The 15,540-nt window shown below is 38.2% G+C and overlaps 1 protein-coding gene across 1 annotated transcript in view; it reads right to left on the minus strand.

Annotated features, from left to right (window-relative positions):
* Positions 1 to 720: 720 nt before the first annotated feature.
* LOC122816927 (protein EOLA1-like) overlaps positions 721 to 15,540 on the minus strand; it is a 176,801-nt gene continuing 161,981 nt past the window's right edge. The window contains exon 3 of the mRNA XM_044090010.1: positions 721 to 4,574. Within this exon, the coding sequence (XP_043945945.1) occupies positions 4,363 to 4,574 (212 nt within the window). The 3' untranslated portion in view covers positions 721 to 4,362. The remainder of the gene's footprint in view (positions 4,575 to 15,540) is intronic.

The raw sequence follows: 15,540 nt of genomic DNA on the forward strand, positions 1-15,540 counted from the left end.
AGCCATATAATGCTTAACTGACAATGACTGGATGGTTTGTAAGTAATGTATAATGTTTGCAACTACAGTTGTTTCAATGGTGTTTGTGATGTAAACTGTTTGCAACTAAAGTGGTATCATTTTGTATGTTTTTCATTTATATAAATGTAAGATTGCCTTTGTCATGTATGAAAATTTAATAAAAATGTTTGGTGGAAAAAAAAACAGCAGTATTACTCTGTACCATGTACTGAAACTTAAATGGAAGTAGTTATGATAATTTATACTTTTTAATTATCATGATGCATGAAGAGTATTCAAATGGTCTACAGTCTGGCACTGTCAATAACTGAAATCATACATTTACTACAATTACTAATGTATCTCATACATTGTTACAAAACTATATGAGAAATACTGAGGAATACAGCATAAAAAAGACAAAATATTTACACCCTTAAAGTAAACAAGTCGTAATAGAATGTACATTGTGATATTACACGTTACACTCAGGCATTGTTAGATACAATGCGTCTTGACTACACTATATATAGATTTTTGCAGATTTGTTGCTGTTGTTATACTATTAAAAAACTTACTGTATGTTACACTATTTGTTGACTTTACCATTTTCAATAAAAAAATTTTGATAATGCCTTTGTATATTACAATTCCATGATATATACTGCAAGAATGCACTTTTGCTCTTATCAAATGCAGTTTAAACACAAGACATGAACCTTAAATCAAACTATTTTATTCCTAAAGTTATGAACCAATGAGCTCCATCAAAATATATTTGCATCTTATTTTTTAAAACAAGAACAGTTTATAGTCCTAATAATTCTGTGCTAATGTAAAAAATAAACCATACGAACATGTAGATGTGTATTAGATGTTGTTCTAAGGGAAATAAGTATATATAAATTGCATTCTAAATATACAATGGTAAGGGTACTTTAGCTTTAAACAGAAACATAGATACCACTTAGTGTAACAAAAAAAGTTACAGGCATCACACCTATTGAAATGATATCAATTTATACAGTCATTCTTCAGACGTTTTAATTTATGTGTGAGTTGATAAAATGAGTTCACCAGCCCAAACTTGCTACATTTTTGTCAGAAAATGTATATCACAGTTTATTGTTGCTGGTGCATCTGCATGACTCTTTTATTGCATACTATTAACTCCACAACTGACCAAATGTGTAGTAAGTGTGATCTGGCAAAGGGCAACATACAAAATAATATCTTCAAAAATACAATTTATGGGAGGTAAGATAAATCCTAGTTTAGCATAAATGCATTGCAACAGAATTTAGAGGAAGATAACCACTGCAAACTATGACAATGTGCAGCATTTGCAAGAATTATGATCACTAATATTTACTAAATACATTATAGTTCCCACAGACCCTCTAGTTCTGAGGCATTTACAGACAATGGTAAAATAGAAAGCTTAGATTTGGGGAGCAAGGAGGGTGAAATTCCCCTTTAAACTTATCAGGCTACTTTTACTGTTCTGCATGGGCGGTGTAAGGTTACAGATTTCATATGAAAACACCTCTATGTAATTCAGATGTACATTTGTGTAGATTTCAGAAATGTATCTGAACATGCCTTTGCTCTCCTTAATCAATCTGCTGGTTTACTTTCTTGAATCTACTCATTTTTATCCTTTGCTGTTCTCCACAAAACATGTGGACTGTTTGCTGCATGGTATGTTACTTCATATTCTGCTCTTGTCTTCTACCAGAATGTTGTTTCCATAATAAACTAACAAAAGTCTTTCTAGAGTGGGAAAACTAGTTTATTTTAAAAAGCAACCAGAATATGTCTACCTGATAAGCAGGTAAAATAAAGATGGATTTTTCATTGGCAGTAGAACAATGTATTTTCATTTACAACATTTAGATTGATTTGCTTTATGTTATTATTTACAGTGCCTGTTTTTGTTTTATTTTGGAGCTCCTATTACAGTTCCCACAAGTAGACACCATTGGTGAAGGATACTGTAAAGTTTTTTTTCTCCTCCTTGCAACTGACCATTAGGCACCCCAAGGGCCTCTCTTCATCCACTGGTTCAAATGGGCACTCAGTTTAGGCATGCATGCCACCGCTGGTTTGAATGAGAAGTTTTGTACTTTTATTTAATTCCCTTGTAAAAGTGTAAACCCATTCATCTTTGTAATCAAATGCTTGTAATGGTACTTGTAAAATGTCATTTGATTAACTGTGCCTATTTAGGTTGTTTCATGTGCTTTAACAATTAACCCTCGCCAAAGCACTACTTGTCATGATTGCAAAACACACATTGAGTTACCAATTTGCTATTTTTTATTTGGTATCAGTCCAGTAGGCTTGCTTTATTTCTTCAGTGTAACTTGTCCTTTATGATCATTGATCATCTACAGAAAGATAAACATTGAGAAATACTGACCTCAACCGGACACACTGTTAAAAGTTGAAAAGAACATTTTAAAGAGCTACTTAACCTAAAGAATATGCCCTCCATGTAGTAGGCAATGCCAGAAATAACGGTGGGAATAGGTCCATTTCTGCAGATGAGGCCACTGCATCAATTAAAAAGTTCCACTGTGGCTAGGTTGTGGGAGTTGATGAGATTTGGATGGAAATGCTTAAGATGCTTTTGAATGATTGGGTGTTAAGGTCAATCAGTTTTTTTTAATTATGAACTGAAGGTGGGAACAGTACCACTTGTTTTTTTCATAAAATGTACTGATGGTCCCATCTTCAAAAAGAGGACAGGAAGAGACTTTGCCTGAAAATCATGCTTGTGATTCAGAAGCAATACAGATTCTACTCTGGCTGTGGAATAGAAGTTTCACAGTATTGTTTGCATGCAATTATGTACAAGAAGCCATATGAGATACTGTCTTTGGGGATGCATGGCCATTGTTGTGTGGCATTCTGCATCCCAGTATAAGTGAAGCACAACTGAGTCTGAGTTCCTGGCATTAGACAGGATTCTTTCAATGCTTTTGTAGGACATCATCAAGAATGTGTTTAATCTATCCTCCTATTCATAATTTTCAAACAAATCACATTAAGGCAAGCCAGGAATTGCAGAATATCTAGTTTGGTGAATGTGATGGCGCCATTGTTAGTATATGCAGAGAGTGTAGCCTTCTTGGCCTGAAGTGACTGTGATCTCCAACATGCACAGGAGTAACGTGCTACTTTTTATGAAGTAGCTGGGATGAAAACCTGCACTTCCAAATGAGAGGACATAGTTTTGTCCAAGAAAAGGTAGACTGCTCTCTGCAGAATAAGGGGGGACAAGTGGAGATGTTTACGCACCTCAAGGGCTTTTCACAACAGAAGGTAAATGGGCTTGGAAGTCTGATTATAGAATGAGTATAGTAGTGAAAGTAATACAGGCATTGTATTACAATGCATCAATATAGTGAAAGTTAAGTCAAAGGCTGTAAATTTCAATTTACTAGTCAGTCTATGTCTCCATCCTCATCCATGGTTAATAGCTTTGGACAGGGACATAAAGGATGAGACTTAGTATACAGGCAGCATACATTAAGTTTCTTCTCATGGCTGCAAGGGTCACTCTCCATGAAAAACAGAAAAGCACTGCAACTCATGAATGTGTCACAGGAGAGCTACTGCTTCTCCTGTTTGACAGCAGCCAAATGAGTTTATGTGAAGATGTTCCCCGTGCCTCCTATGGAAGGTATACAAAGGACAGCCCACTGGCAAGAGGTCCTAATGCAGTGGTGGACTGTTGCTGGGGACAGGGAAGCCTGATATGCCCACTAAGCTTGCTTCCACTATGACCTTTATTGGGACATGGAATTTACAAAATTAATGACTAGATGGATGAATATTTATTTAAAAAAATAAACGCTGCATCCATGTTTGTGATAATTGAGCCAGATTACACGGAAAATAGCAAAAAAGATTTCAGATAGACTGAAGAACAATTTGATTGTGCACATTTTATGGGTATGGGTTGCCTTTGTTCTGTAATCACCTAACATAGTCACTTGACTGTCTGGAACAATTACTATCCTATTGATTTTCAGATCTGCTTTATAATGTGAAATATCAAAACATACCCTGGCAAGGTGATATAGATAAAGCTTGACTAATTCTAAACCCAACCAGTAAGAGTTTAAATATTTTATCAGAAAATATCCGCATAAAAAACATCCTACGGGTTTAGTAGGCCACTCAAGGATTTTGCAACATTGGCCATCCTATACCTTTAAAATGTCTAAAGTGACTTAATAAGCCTTGTACTTGGCAACTTAATTAGAATGTAGTTAGCACCATATTATAACATACTTTGCTACGAATAATCTTGTGTCTCGTGTTAAGTAACAAGTGCTAACGCAACTGCCTCCTTCAAAATGGAATAAACTCTTCAGGTATATTAACCATCCACACATTTCTCTTTCCTTGGGCAGGCAGTGGTTCCAGTAGCCACCTTGGATTTGAAACATGAGTGAGATATTTTTCTTCTAGGCCAGTGAGAACTGCATTATTTTCAAGCTTCATTACAGCATCAGGGGATAAATCCATAGGGAATTGCCATGTTTCTCCAATATCAACCAGACCTGTTTTTGATCGAAAAAATAAGAATTTTATTAAAGAGCATTTCAAAGTATGTTAAAAAGCATTAAATACAAAATGTGTATGATTAAAATTCTGTCTTCTAAACACTTATTTTATCACAGAGCCAATAAAATTATCCCAAATAAACACAGCTTTCAGACTAAACCAAAGACGTCTACAATGTTGCAAAACTACAAAGAAGTGCCAAGTCTGGACTTATCTTAGACTTCCACTTTAATTAAATTAAACCATAGCTACATCAGCTATAGCACTGCCTATATATTTGAATAGTATTTGTGCAAAACATCTTATTCCATTCCACAATTTCTTCAAGGTTTAGAATGTTTATCGCTGAATTTTAAATATTGTTTATTTTTATTATAACTTGCTATAAATATTAATTTATTTAAATGACAGTTAATACTTTAAACATGATCAACTAGTCTGCAGTTGACTGTTGACCATGTAAAAATCACTCTACCACATCAAATTGCTTTGGTAGTCAGATAAATTATCAGAAGCACAAATAACATAAACGTAAAGGAGCTGATGAAAGGATAATAAAGGGATCCACTGGAAACAAATGGACTGAAAAGGCGAAGAGGTGAAGGAAAAACTAAGAAATAAATACTGATGATTTTGGATATCATGAAATAATGTACAGGGTGAAGGAATTGTAAGGAGGATAGGAGGAATCCCTTTTGGTTCACAAGTGAATAACAGAAGGCTGCCTATGTGATGATCAGAGTTAGGGTAACAGAGATACAGAGGAATGAGACAGAGACAGGAGTAAGATGGGGAAGCTAAAATGGCCCTTGTGCCTGAGCTGGAAGGTAGGATCAAATAAAGAAAGACAGAGCATTTGTTTAAGACTGAGTAGTAAAAGGAAGAGAAATGGCAATTTTAAAACAGTCCTGCTAACATGGTTCAATGAAGAAACCATTAGGATGCATGGTACATGTGGAAGTACTCCATGACCATTATGCCTTTGTTTTTACGTGGAAAGACTGGGGTGCAAAGGCTAGGACGGGGAATCTCAAGCCATCAAGATAACAAATGGATGGGATCATTTTAGAAAGAGAAGTGACTACAGGGGTTAAGGGGCACAAAAGCACATGGCCTTGATCTATCTGCCAAAAAGTACTACACAGAAAGTAGCAGAAATTACACTATTACTCATCACCATGCTATTCAACTATCAACAGCAACACAGAAGGCAAAAAAGACTGAAAAATCAAGCTACACCCAATGCCTCTCTCTAAACTGGGCCAAGAAAAAAAGAGGTAACTGCAAACTAGTATGTGCACTAGGGAAAGTCATAGAAAAACTTCTTAATGTAAAGCAGATAGGCCTTTTGTGCATAAACAGTGTTACAGATCAGAATCAGCAAGGATTCCACACAAGAAAAGCCAACTTTTCTCTATTACCATACCAATTATATCCCTGAATTTCAGAGTCACTTATTTTCTTTGATAATGGTTCTAAACATAATGCAAATAACAAAGGTGAAACAGGACATCCTTGCCTGGTTCCTCTGCTCAAACACAACTTATCAGAGAGGAACTACCCCTCCCCACTTTACATTTCATCTCTGAACCCTCATATATTCTCCTAATCAACCTTATTATTTTATCAGGGAATGCAAATCCTTCGAATGCCCTACTCAGAATCTCAGCTTACTCTGTCAGTGCTTTCTCACTATAAAGATTCACCAACAATAGTGGTATTTAATTAAATTCTGCTTCCCCTCCAGATCATCATTGTTCTATTAATGTTGCCAATGTTTGCCTCCCCTCCACAAAACCACATTGATCCATATATATCAATTTTGTTTTTACGTTTGCCATTCATTTAGCCATTATAGAAATTCACTCTTTAAAAATCATGGTTTAGAATTGAAATGGGCCTATATGAAGCTGGATCTGATGGGTCTTTAGCATCTTTAGGTATTACAGTCACCATAGCTTTTTTCCTAGATGTTGGGCTTTCTCATCCTTCTAAAATACTGTTAAACAAAACCTTCCAGGTCTTTATCACTTTCATCTCTCCTAGCTTCCAAACTTCCACAGGAACACCATCTATTCCTGTAGACTTTCCTGTAAATAGGTTATATACATCAACTGGTTATCTCATCTCCTCCTATCCTAACTTTTAGTAATTGAGCCTTGTCTGCTTCTAACCTTGGAATATTTAATTCTTCCAAAAACATTTCCATTTGTACTTTTTCTTGATTTCCATATTTCTCTGTTTTATGCAGATGTTCATAAAAATTCCAAAATATTTTTATTACCTCTACAGGGTCTTTGGTTATTTTCCTTGTTATAGGCTCTCTAAACCTGGCAACAACCCTTTCTACTTTCTGTTGCCTGAGCAATTGTGCTAAAAACTTTTGTCTTCTGGAGTTACTATCAAAAAACAGTTGCTCAACAGCAATCTTTCTAAACTCATGTATATTATCAAGGTAGTCCCTTATTTTTTCTTTAGCACAGTTGTGCCTCTTCTTTTTCTAATTTCTCCAAATCTTTTGGATTTCTAATACCATGATGGGAATGGACCCCATCCTAAGTCAAAGTATGATTAAAGTTCATGAAATTAGTATTGTTTCAGTCTTTGATGTCAGCCAAAAGTGCTCTTCGCAACACCCGCAATGTGCCCAGTAATGACTCCTCCTGAAATTCGTACGGGGTTACATGGATTGGTAACATATCTAAGTAAGATTGTAGATTCTTTTTTATAAGACCCCTTGCTCCTACTACTATTGGAACTGTCTGGGTATCTTTCTTCCACATTGTTCTCATTTCTGCCTGCAGATCCTGGTATTTTATGACTTTGTGTATCTCTGTATGCAAGATACTGTAGTCACTGGGTGTGACGATTTCAATGATCAATGCTACTTTTGTCTTCTTTTCTTGGACCACTCTATCTGGTTTTCTAGCATCTATCTTTTAAACTGTTGGTAATGGGTGATCCCATGTGATATAAACTTCATCATTTTCTATGTTGTTTTGTGGCTCATGTTTCCAGTGTTTTTCAGCCACTTTGATATCATAATGTTTGCACAATCCCCAGTGCAACAGTCTCGCCACATTATTATGCCTTTCAGTATACAGTGTGTCACAACCAGCAACAAGGTGTGTGACTGTTTCCAATTTGGTTTTAAAAAACCTACATTTGTCTGTTTCTCCCACATGTTCAATGGACTTTGTAAACCAGTGTGTATGTAGCCCACTGTCTTCAGCTGCCAATATTAACCTTTCATTTCTTGGTTTGAATTTGCCTTTCCTTAACCATTTCTGCATTCATTCCTGATGAACATGAGGTTCTTCCAGAAGTTTTCTATACTTGCAACTATATTTATGTTTTTCCCACATTTCTTGCCTTCTCATCTGGTCCTTCACCTTATATTCTTTCTTTTGTTTTTTTTGGCACATTCAGTTGCTGCCTGTTTTTTATCTACTTCTGGTTTGATTTCCATTCTTGCTTTACATTGATATTCTTCTGCTAAATTAAGCAGAGAAGTCATCTTAGATTTATTCTCTTCATGTTTCAAAACTTTCAATACATTTGGATCCTGTGAGGTCAGCAGATGTGTGGAGTCCCACGACTGCAGATCTATACATGTAATCAATTTCAAGGAGGCCCATACCTCCTTCAGAAAGTACAGTTGTGTACACTTACCATAAATGTAGATGTTCGAGTGTATTCACTGTTGCAGTCATCACATTTGGGTTATCTTCCTGCAGGTAGCCCCCAGCCAGCCTGAATACCAGAGTCTTCGGATTTCTGCATTGGATGATGTCACTTCTTCCTTGACGTCAGGTTGTCAGGGGTATAAATCAGGCAGCTGACGCCATTACATCAGTTTTTCTTGCCCCAGATGGTGCCCCCAAAATAGGAAGCAATTACATGGTATGGTAAACCCCCATCAAAAAGCAAATACACAAGAAAAAATAAATATACCAACAAGAAGGAAAGGTAGAGCCAAGAGAAGTCAGGGGACTGGAGGGAGGGTAACCAGGACTGCAACAGTGAATACACTCAAACATCTACATTTATGGTAAGTGTACACAACTGTACTATGTTTTTTATGTTTCACTGTTGCAGTCATCACATTTTGGTAGCTTCGCAAAGCTAAGGAAGGGAGAAGGAAGTTAAAGAGCATTAGGGCCAGCTATTAAGCCCTGCAAGACTGCAGTGGCAAATCCAGCTCTGGATTTAGAGAAGATAGGCAAGTGGTACTGCTTGGTGAAGGTATGTACAGAGCTCCAGGTAGCAGCTTCTAGGATGTCCCTGGTAGGGACTCCTCTGAGAAATGCCGCAGAGGTAGATGCAGCCCTGGTGGAATGTGTTCTTATCCACTCTGCTGTAGGTTTTCCATGGTGCTTGTAGCAGAAATGAATGCAATGGGCTATCCATTTGGAAATGGTTTGCTTTGAGATGGCCTTCCCTTCTGTCCCTGCAGCAAAGCTAACTAGCAGCTGTTCAGATTTTCTGATAGGCTTAGTCCTATTCAAATAGAATCTAAGTTGGCTGTGCATGTCCAGAGAGTGCAGTATTCGTTCCCCTTTGTTTTGTGGATTACGAAAAAAGTAGGCAAATGAATGGACTGATTTAGGGCCACAGTAGACACCACCTTGGGCATAAAGGAAGGACTAGTCCTGAGGGAAACCCTGTCCGCATGGAAGATAATGAAGGGTTCCACTGCCATGATGGCCTGTAATTCAGACACTCTTCTTGCTGAAGTGATGGCTAGAAGGAAGGCTATTTTCCAAGAAAGGAATTTCAACTCTGCTGTAGCAGTTAGCTCAAAGGGGGGGAAGAGTGAGCTTTTCCAATACAAAGTTAAGGTCCCAGGCTGGAGTGGGAGCTCTCCTTGAGGGTCTTAAATTATTGGACCCTCTAAGGAACTGCTTTAGCAAGGGGTGAGAGAAGAGGGGTGGCTCAGTATTCTAATGTGCTGAAATGGCAGAGGCATGAATTTTAATTGACAAGAAGGATAGGTCCTTGTGGAACAATTCTATTAAGTACTGTAGAATATGAGGTAAGCTGGGCACCGTTATTTCCATCCCCTGAGCCTGACTCCAGGAACAGTATCTTTTCCACTTTTCAGCATAGGATTTTCTAGTACTAGGCTGCCTTGCCTCCAGAATGACATCCAGTACCTGCTTACTGAGGGATGCTAGAGGAGAGCTCAAGGAATTAGCCAGGCTGCAAGGTTCAGAGTTTGAAGCTGAGGGTGCAGAATCTGGCCCGCCTGCTGGGACAGCAGGGAAGGGGTCTGATGCAGGTGCCATGGTTGTATCAGTGTCATACTGCACAAGAGGGGATACCAGTGCTGGCGTGGCCAGTGTGGTGTAATCAGTATTGTCCTTGGCTTGTCCTGTTTGATCTTTAGTAGAACCTTCGAGAGGAAAGGCAGAGGGGGGAAAGGCATAAACCGAGAAGCTTTCCCAGGTAAAGGACAGGGCATCCACTTTCCAAGCTTGACTGTGGAGAGTTCTTGTGCAGAATTTGTTCAATTGGTAGTTCTGAGGGGAGGCAAACAGGTCTACCTCTGGAGTCCCCCATTTGTTCCTCAAGAGGTTGAATATTTTGGGTTCTAGTTTCCATTCGTGCGGGTCCATGAGATTTCTCTTAGAGGGGGAAGGCTGGCTTCCCCTAATTAAGGTAATAAGGTCTTCAGTCATTCTAAGCATTTGTTTTTGAGGCATATGGGCCTGAGCCTGCATCTGCCAGTGAATTTAGTTTGCCTGGCAGGAATTGTGCTTGTAGGTGCACTTGGTAGTGCAGGGCTGTGTCCCACAGAGCCATGGCTAGTCTACATAGAGGGTACGAGTGGGTTCCCCCCTGCTTGTTTATGTACCAAATAACTGTGGTGTTGTCTGTCTTTACCAACAGTTGTCCTGGAAGAATACTTTGAAGGCGGTCAGAGCATTCTGTACAGCTAACATTTCTTTTTTATTGATATGCAGGAGCATCTGGTTCGGGTTCCATTTGCCCTGAATGCACTGCCCTGCCATGTGAGCCCCCCATGCATAGTCTGATGCATCTGTTGTTAGGGTTTGGGCGGCAGGGGGTAGAGTGAAAGGGAGTTTACCAACTTGTTCTGCAGAATGCATTAAGTCTTGCAATTCTTTGTGTTCAGCACAGAAAGGAATCAACATCATTTTGTGTCCAAGTAGTCCCATAATATGCCGCTGATTCTTTAACATGTGAAACTGGCAATTTAAAGCCCTAATGGCTAAAGTAGCAAAAGTGTATACCTTCTTACCCTATCTGTCCAAGGCTCCAGAATCTCTATCAGAAAGGGTAGGATTTTTGGCAGCAGTAGCCTTAATGCCTTTTGGTCCTTGGGAAATGGTCTCTGGATCTGCAGAAGGATTCTTGAAGAGGAACTTGTGAGAGTCAGGTACTCTGCAGTACCTGTCAGGTTTTATGGGAGCTGGAGATAAAGTGTCTGGGGTAAGGCTAGATTCCAAGAAAGCATCATGTACAATGTCCAGAACAGGAGGGATAGCTAAAGGCCTGTGTTGAGGTAGAAGTAAGAATTCCCTAAGTCTCTTTTTGGACTCAGAATAATCCTGACTTTCCCAGCGGAAATGCTCCCTAAGAGTATGCAAGATTTCACCGAAAGAAAAATCTTCTGGAGGGGAAGCAGAGGTAATGGAATCCTCTGCATCAGAATCCTCATAAGTAGATAAGGGCAAATCCTGGTAATCAGAAGGAGCAAAAATATCAGATTCCTGATCAGAAGAATCAGAAAGAAAATCAGTTCTATGTCTCTTAGAGGGGGAAGGCTGGCTTCCCCTAATTAAGGTAATAAGGTCTTCAGTCATTCTAAGCATTTGTTTTTGAGGCATATGGGCCTGAGCCTGCGGTTTGGTCATCGGTTTTCAAGGCATAGTGTGAGTTTTTGGCCTGGATGAAAATGATGGCGTCAGTTTAATATGAATGTCTGTAGGCCTGAACACACCCTCAGAAGCCGGTGCCTGCACAGTGGCTCCAGACCCATTCAAGGTAGAGACATCCGAAGGTTCCATAGTCGAAGAAGCATCTCGCAGCATACCGGACTCCGAATGGGTCTCAATAGAGGCCTGTGAATCTGAAGTAGCGGGTATCAGGGGCTGTGAAAGCACCTCATTGAGTACCGGCGGACTGGCGACTAGCTTAACAGAAGCGTCAGCAGTTTTGGACCTATGCAGTCTGTCTCTGTCTTTATCCTTACATTTTTTCGGAAGATTGGTAGTTGGATGGTTTAACAAAGCCATTTAAGAGTACACAGCTCGAGTATGAAAGCAATTGGCTGCAAAAATAGCCTGACGATGAATAGTTCGGGTGTTGAACAAGGCACAAAACTGACAGCGAAGGACGTCGTGGTCTGGGCCTAAACAGGGGATGCAGTAAGAATGAAAATCTCTGTGAGGTATTTGCTTTCCACAGGTAAGACAATAGGTAACTTTTACTGACATCGGTTAGAGCAAGAAAAAGGATCCCCAACAGAGTACTTATCTTTTTTTGAAGACTTTGGGTCTGAAACTCGAAAACGAAAATTTCAGGAGTTGGACAACTGGCACTTGTGAACTGCTTCTGCTTTGGGCACTGCACGGCAACAAAGACTGATGTAATGGCGTTGGCTGCATGTTTTATACCCCTGATGACCTGACATCAAGGAAGAAGCGACAGCATCCGACGCAGAAATCCGAAGACTCTGGTATTCAAGCTGGCTGAGGGCTACCTGCAGGCCGATAACCCAAATGTGATGACTGCAACAGTGAAACACGAAGAACATCGGGGAATACATAATCTTGGTATAGACTGATTTTTATAAATCATTTAGTGAGCATGAAACATCCTTCTTGTTTTAATATCTAATCTATCCAACACTTTTTGGGCCAGTCAGTCACTCCAAAACTATAAGATAGGACAGGAACAGCAAATTGATTTATTACTTGGATCTTCTTCGTAGATGCCAGTGCTGTTCTCAGGATAATTTAAGTCTTCTAAAGTATTCCTTACTAAGTTTTATTCACATTTGTTCATGTTTTATTGTTGATCCTTCATCAGTTCCCAAGTATTTATATACTCCTTCTCGTTCAGGTTCTTTTATATCACATTCATGTCCCAAACTAATGTTTTCCTGGTGCTGCAGTATTCCTGCTTTAAAGGTTGCTTTTTCACATTTATCAAGACTAAATGACATTCTAATATCATCTGAAAAAGTTTGAAAACCTGCAGCTGTGCTTTCAGTTCCTCATCTGATGAGCTATACAGTTTTAAATCATTGACAAAGAGAAGATGGGAAGTCATTAGACTGTGTTGTTTTCTAGGAGCCAAATTGTAGTCATGGCCTAAGCTGTTAAGTAAACAGCTTAATGGGTTAATTGGCAAGGCAGAATAGTAATGGTGACAGAGAGTCACCCTGGAATATCCCCCTTTGAATTTTTATCCCTGGCATAATAATCTGTCCTTTATCATGGCTTAATTGCAAAGTGGTCTGCCATTGTTTCATGGTTACTAAAATGTGGTCAATCAGTGTACGGTGTATCTTGTACATTTTTAAGCACTCCTTTATCCATGAATGTGGGATACTATCAAATGCTTTTTTGTAGTCAATCCATGCCATACTTAGATTCTTCCCCCTTTTACAGTTCTCCACTATAACAGCAAATGATCCTTTGTTCCATATGACTTTCTTTTATTGCCCTTTTGTTCTACTGCCACAATTGAGTTTTCTTCTAAATGACTATAAACTCTGCCGGTGTCAATTCCCGTGTATAGTTTATATGTCGTTGGAAGGCAAGTTACTGGTCTATAATTTTTAGTGTAGCTTGCAGGTTCACTCTTAAGTAAGAGCATTGTTTTGCCTGTTGTTAGCAAGTGTGGTGTCTGTTCAGGGTGCGCATATAAATAGTTCTTACTCATGGCTAAATCCTTGTGCAAAGATGTTAATACTTTTAGCCAAAAGTTAGGTACTGCATCTGGGCCTGGGGCTTTCCAGTTAGAAGCTTTTCTTAACTTTGTTTCAATACCTCTTGCTGTTACTTCATTCCATTTCATATCATTTACCTTTAAACGTCTTATGCTTTCTTTTACTTCTTCTATCCATTTAGCATCTTTGTTATGTTCCACAGGATCTTCTTAGATACTTCTCCAAAATGTATCTACTTCCTCTTTTTGGCTGTCTTTCAATTCCTTTTACCTTATTTCCGAATTCTCTATAAAACTTTTTGGGTCATCAATAAATTGCTTATTTTGTATTTTTCCCTTATATTTACCTGTGTATCTTCTATGTTTTTCTGCCTGTGATGAAATTTTTAGTTTATTTGCGATAGTGCATGATAGAGCCTGGTCTGTACTAATACTGTGCATTGTTTTAATCATATTGATCTTTCTTTGCATTTTGTTGATCTATTCCCTCTTCTATAATCTTCTAAAAGTGACACTTCTTGTCTTAATTGCTTTATAGTTCTCTCTATTTGATACTTCCATGATGGTATTCGATTTCTCCCCTTCCTTTCCCTCACTACCCAGTCTTCTTGTGGTAGAAGTTTATCAGTTTTTAATTCAGCAGCACAGTAATATATCCTGTTGACTCTTGTTATATCACATGGGTGTCTATGAACAGTCTTAATTACTGCATTTATTTGTTTTATCAGACTTACTTTTTGGATTTTACTGACCTTCTGCGGTCTATTTCTCTCCTTAATCTTACTATATCTATCCATGTCCATTCAATCAAGCAACTCTTCTCTTAGCTCATTTTCTTCCAAACTGAGGGCACATCCCTTGTTTTCCATTTCCTTCGGGCATTCTATAGAAAGTTCTATAGCATCTTCCTGTGGCACCTTCTCTTCAATTTCATCCTGTGTCATCTGTTGTTCTGTCATATGGGAACTCACTGGCCTATCACTCCTCAACATTGACTGCATCAGAGTTTCCACAGTTTCCTGTTCCTTTCCTTGCTGTGTAGCTTCAAGTGAACATTTATACTGGTTTCCTGTGGAAGGCTCCAAAATATCTTGATATGGCACCTGACCAATTGCTTCCTGTTCCACTGGTTTCCCCTTAATTTGGATATCCATTGATTTATCCTGTTGTGGTGCTTTCTGTACTGGATTTTCTGCATGGAATCCTTTTCTTTGCAGGTGCTCCATAACCTCAATTTCTATTTCTTTGACATCTCCATTACTAACTATTTTTCTACTTTTCCTCTTAGTCTTCTTATTTTTTGTATTGTAAAGTGTTCCATATCCGGATTCCTTTGCCTATATTTCTCTTCAAATATCTTTGGTGCCGCTCTTTTTGTATTGTTTAGTTCTGCTTTCTCCTTTGCATAAATATTACACCATATTAAATCTCTTTTCCTTTCCCATGTTCATATTTCTTCTTCAGATGTCTCCTGATCTTATTGCTTTTCCTTATTCTGAGGACTCACTCCATCATGCTGTGATGTAGTCTGTGTTAGAACTTCTACATTAAAGCCTTCACTATGCAGGCACTCCATAGCTTAAATTCTATTTCTTTAATTTCTGCTTTATTAATCTTCTCTTCCACATTCCATTTTTGAGATATTATTTTTTTTACTGTGAAATTTTCCATATCTAGATGCCTTTACCTGTATTTCTCTTCAAATATCTTTGGGGCTGTCTTCTCTATATTAGTTAACTTGGTTTCTCCTTTGCATAAATATTGCACCATATCAAATCTCTCTTTCTTTCCCATGTCCATATTTCTTTTTTATATTTTTCAAATATCTTTAGGTTTTGTTGTTTATATTTTTGCACTTCTTCAAATGCTTCTTTTTCCAAACAGATCAAAGCTTTTTGATCTATATACTGTTTTTCAAAAATCTGTTGTATTAATGAATACTAATTTTTATTTGAAGATCTGATAGTTTTTCCAGCGGAAGTACTTTTCTTTCCTCTAATTTTTCTCTTAATCGTTTTGTATATCTTGTGTCTGGAAATT

This window comes from Protopterus annectens, chromosome 12.part0 (assembly GCF_019279795.1).
Source record: "Protopterus annectens isolate FY-2018-M chromosome 12.part0, PAN1.0, whole genome shotgun sequence".
Taxonomy (NCBI): domain Eukaryota; kingdom Metazoa; phylum Chordata; order Ceratodontiformes; family Protopteridae; genus Protopterus; species Protopterus annectens.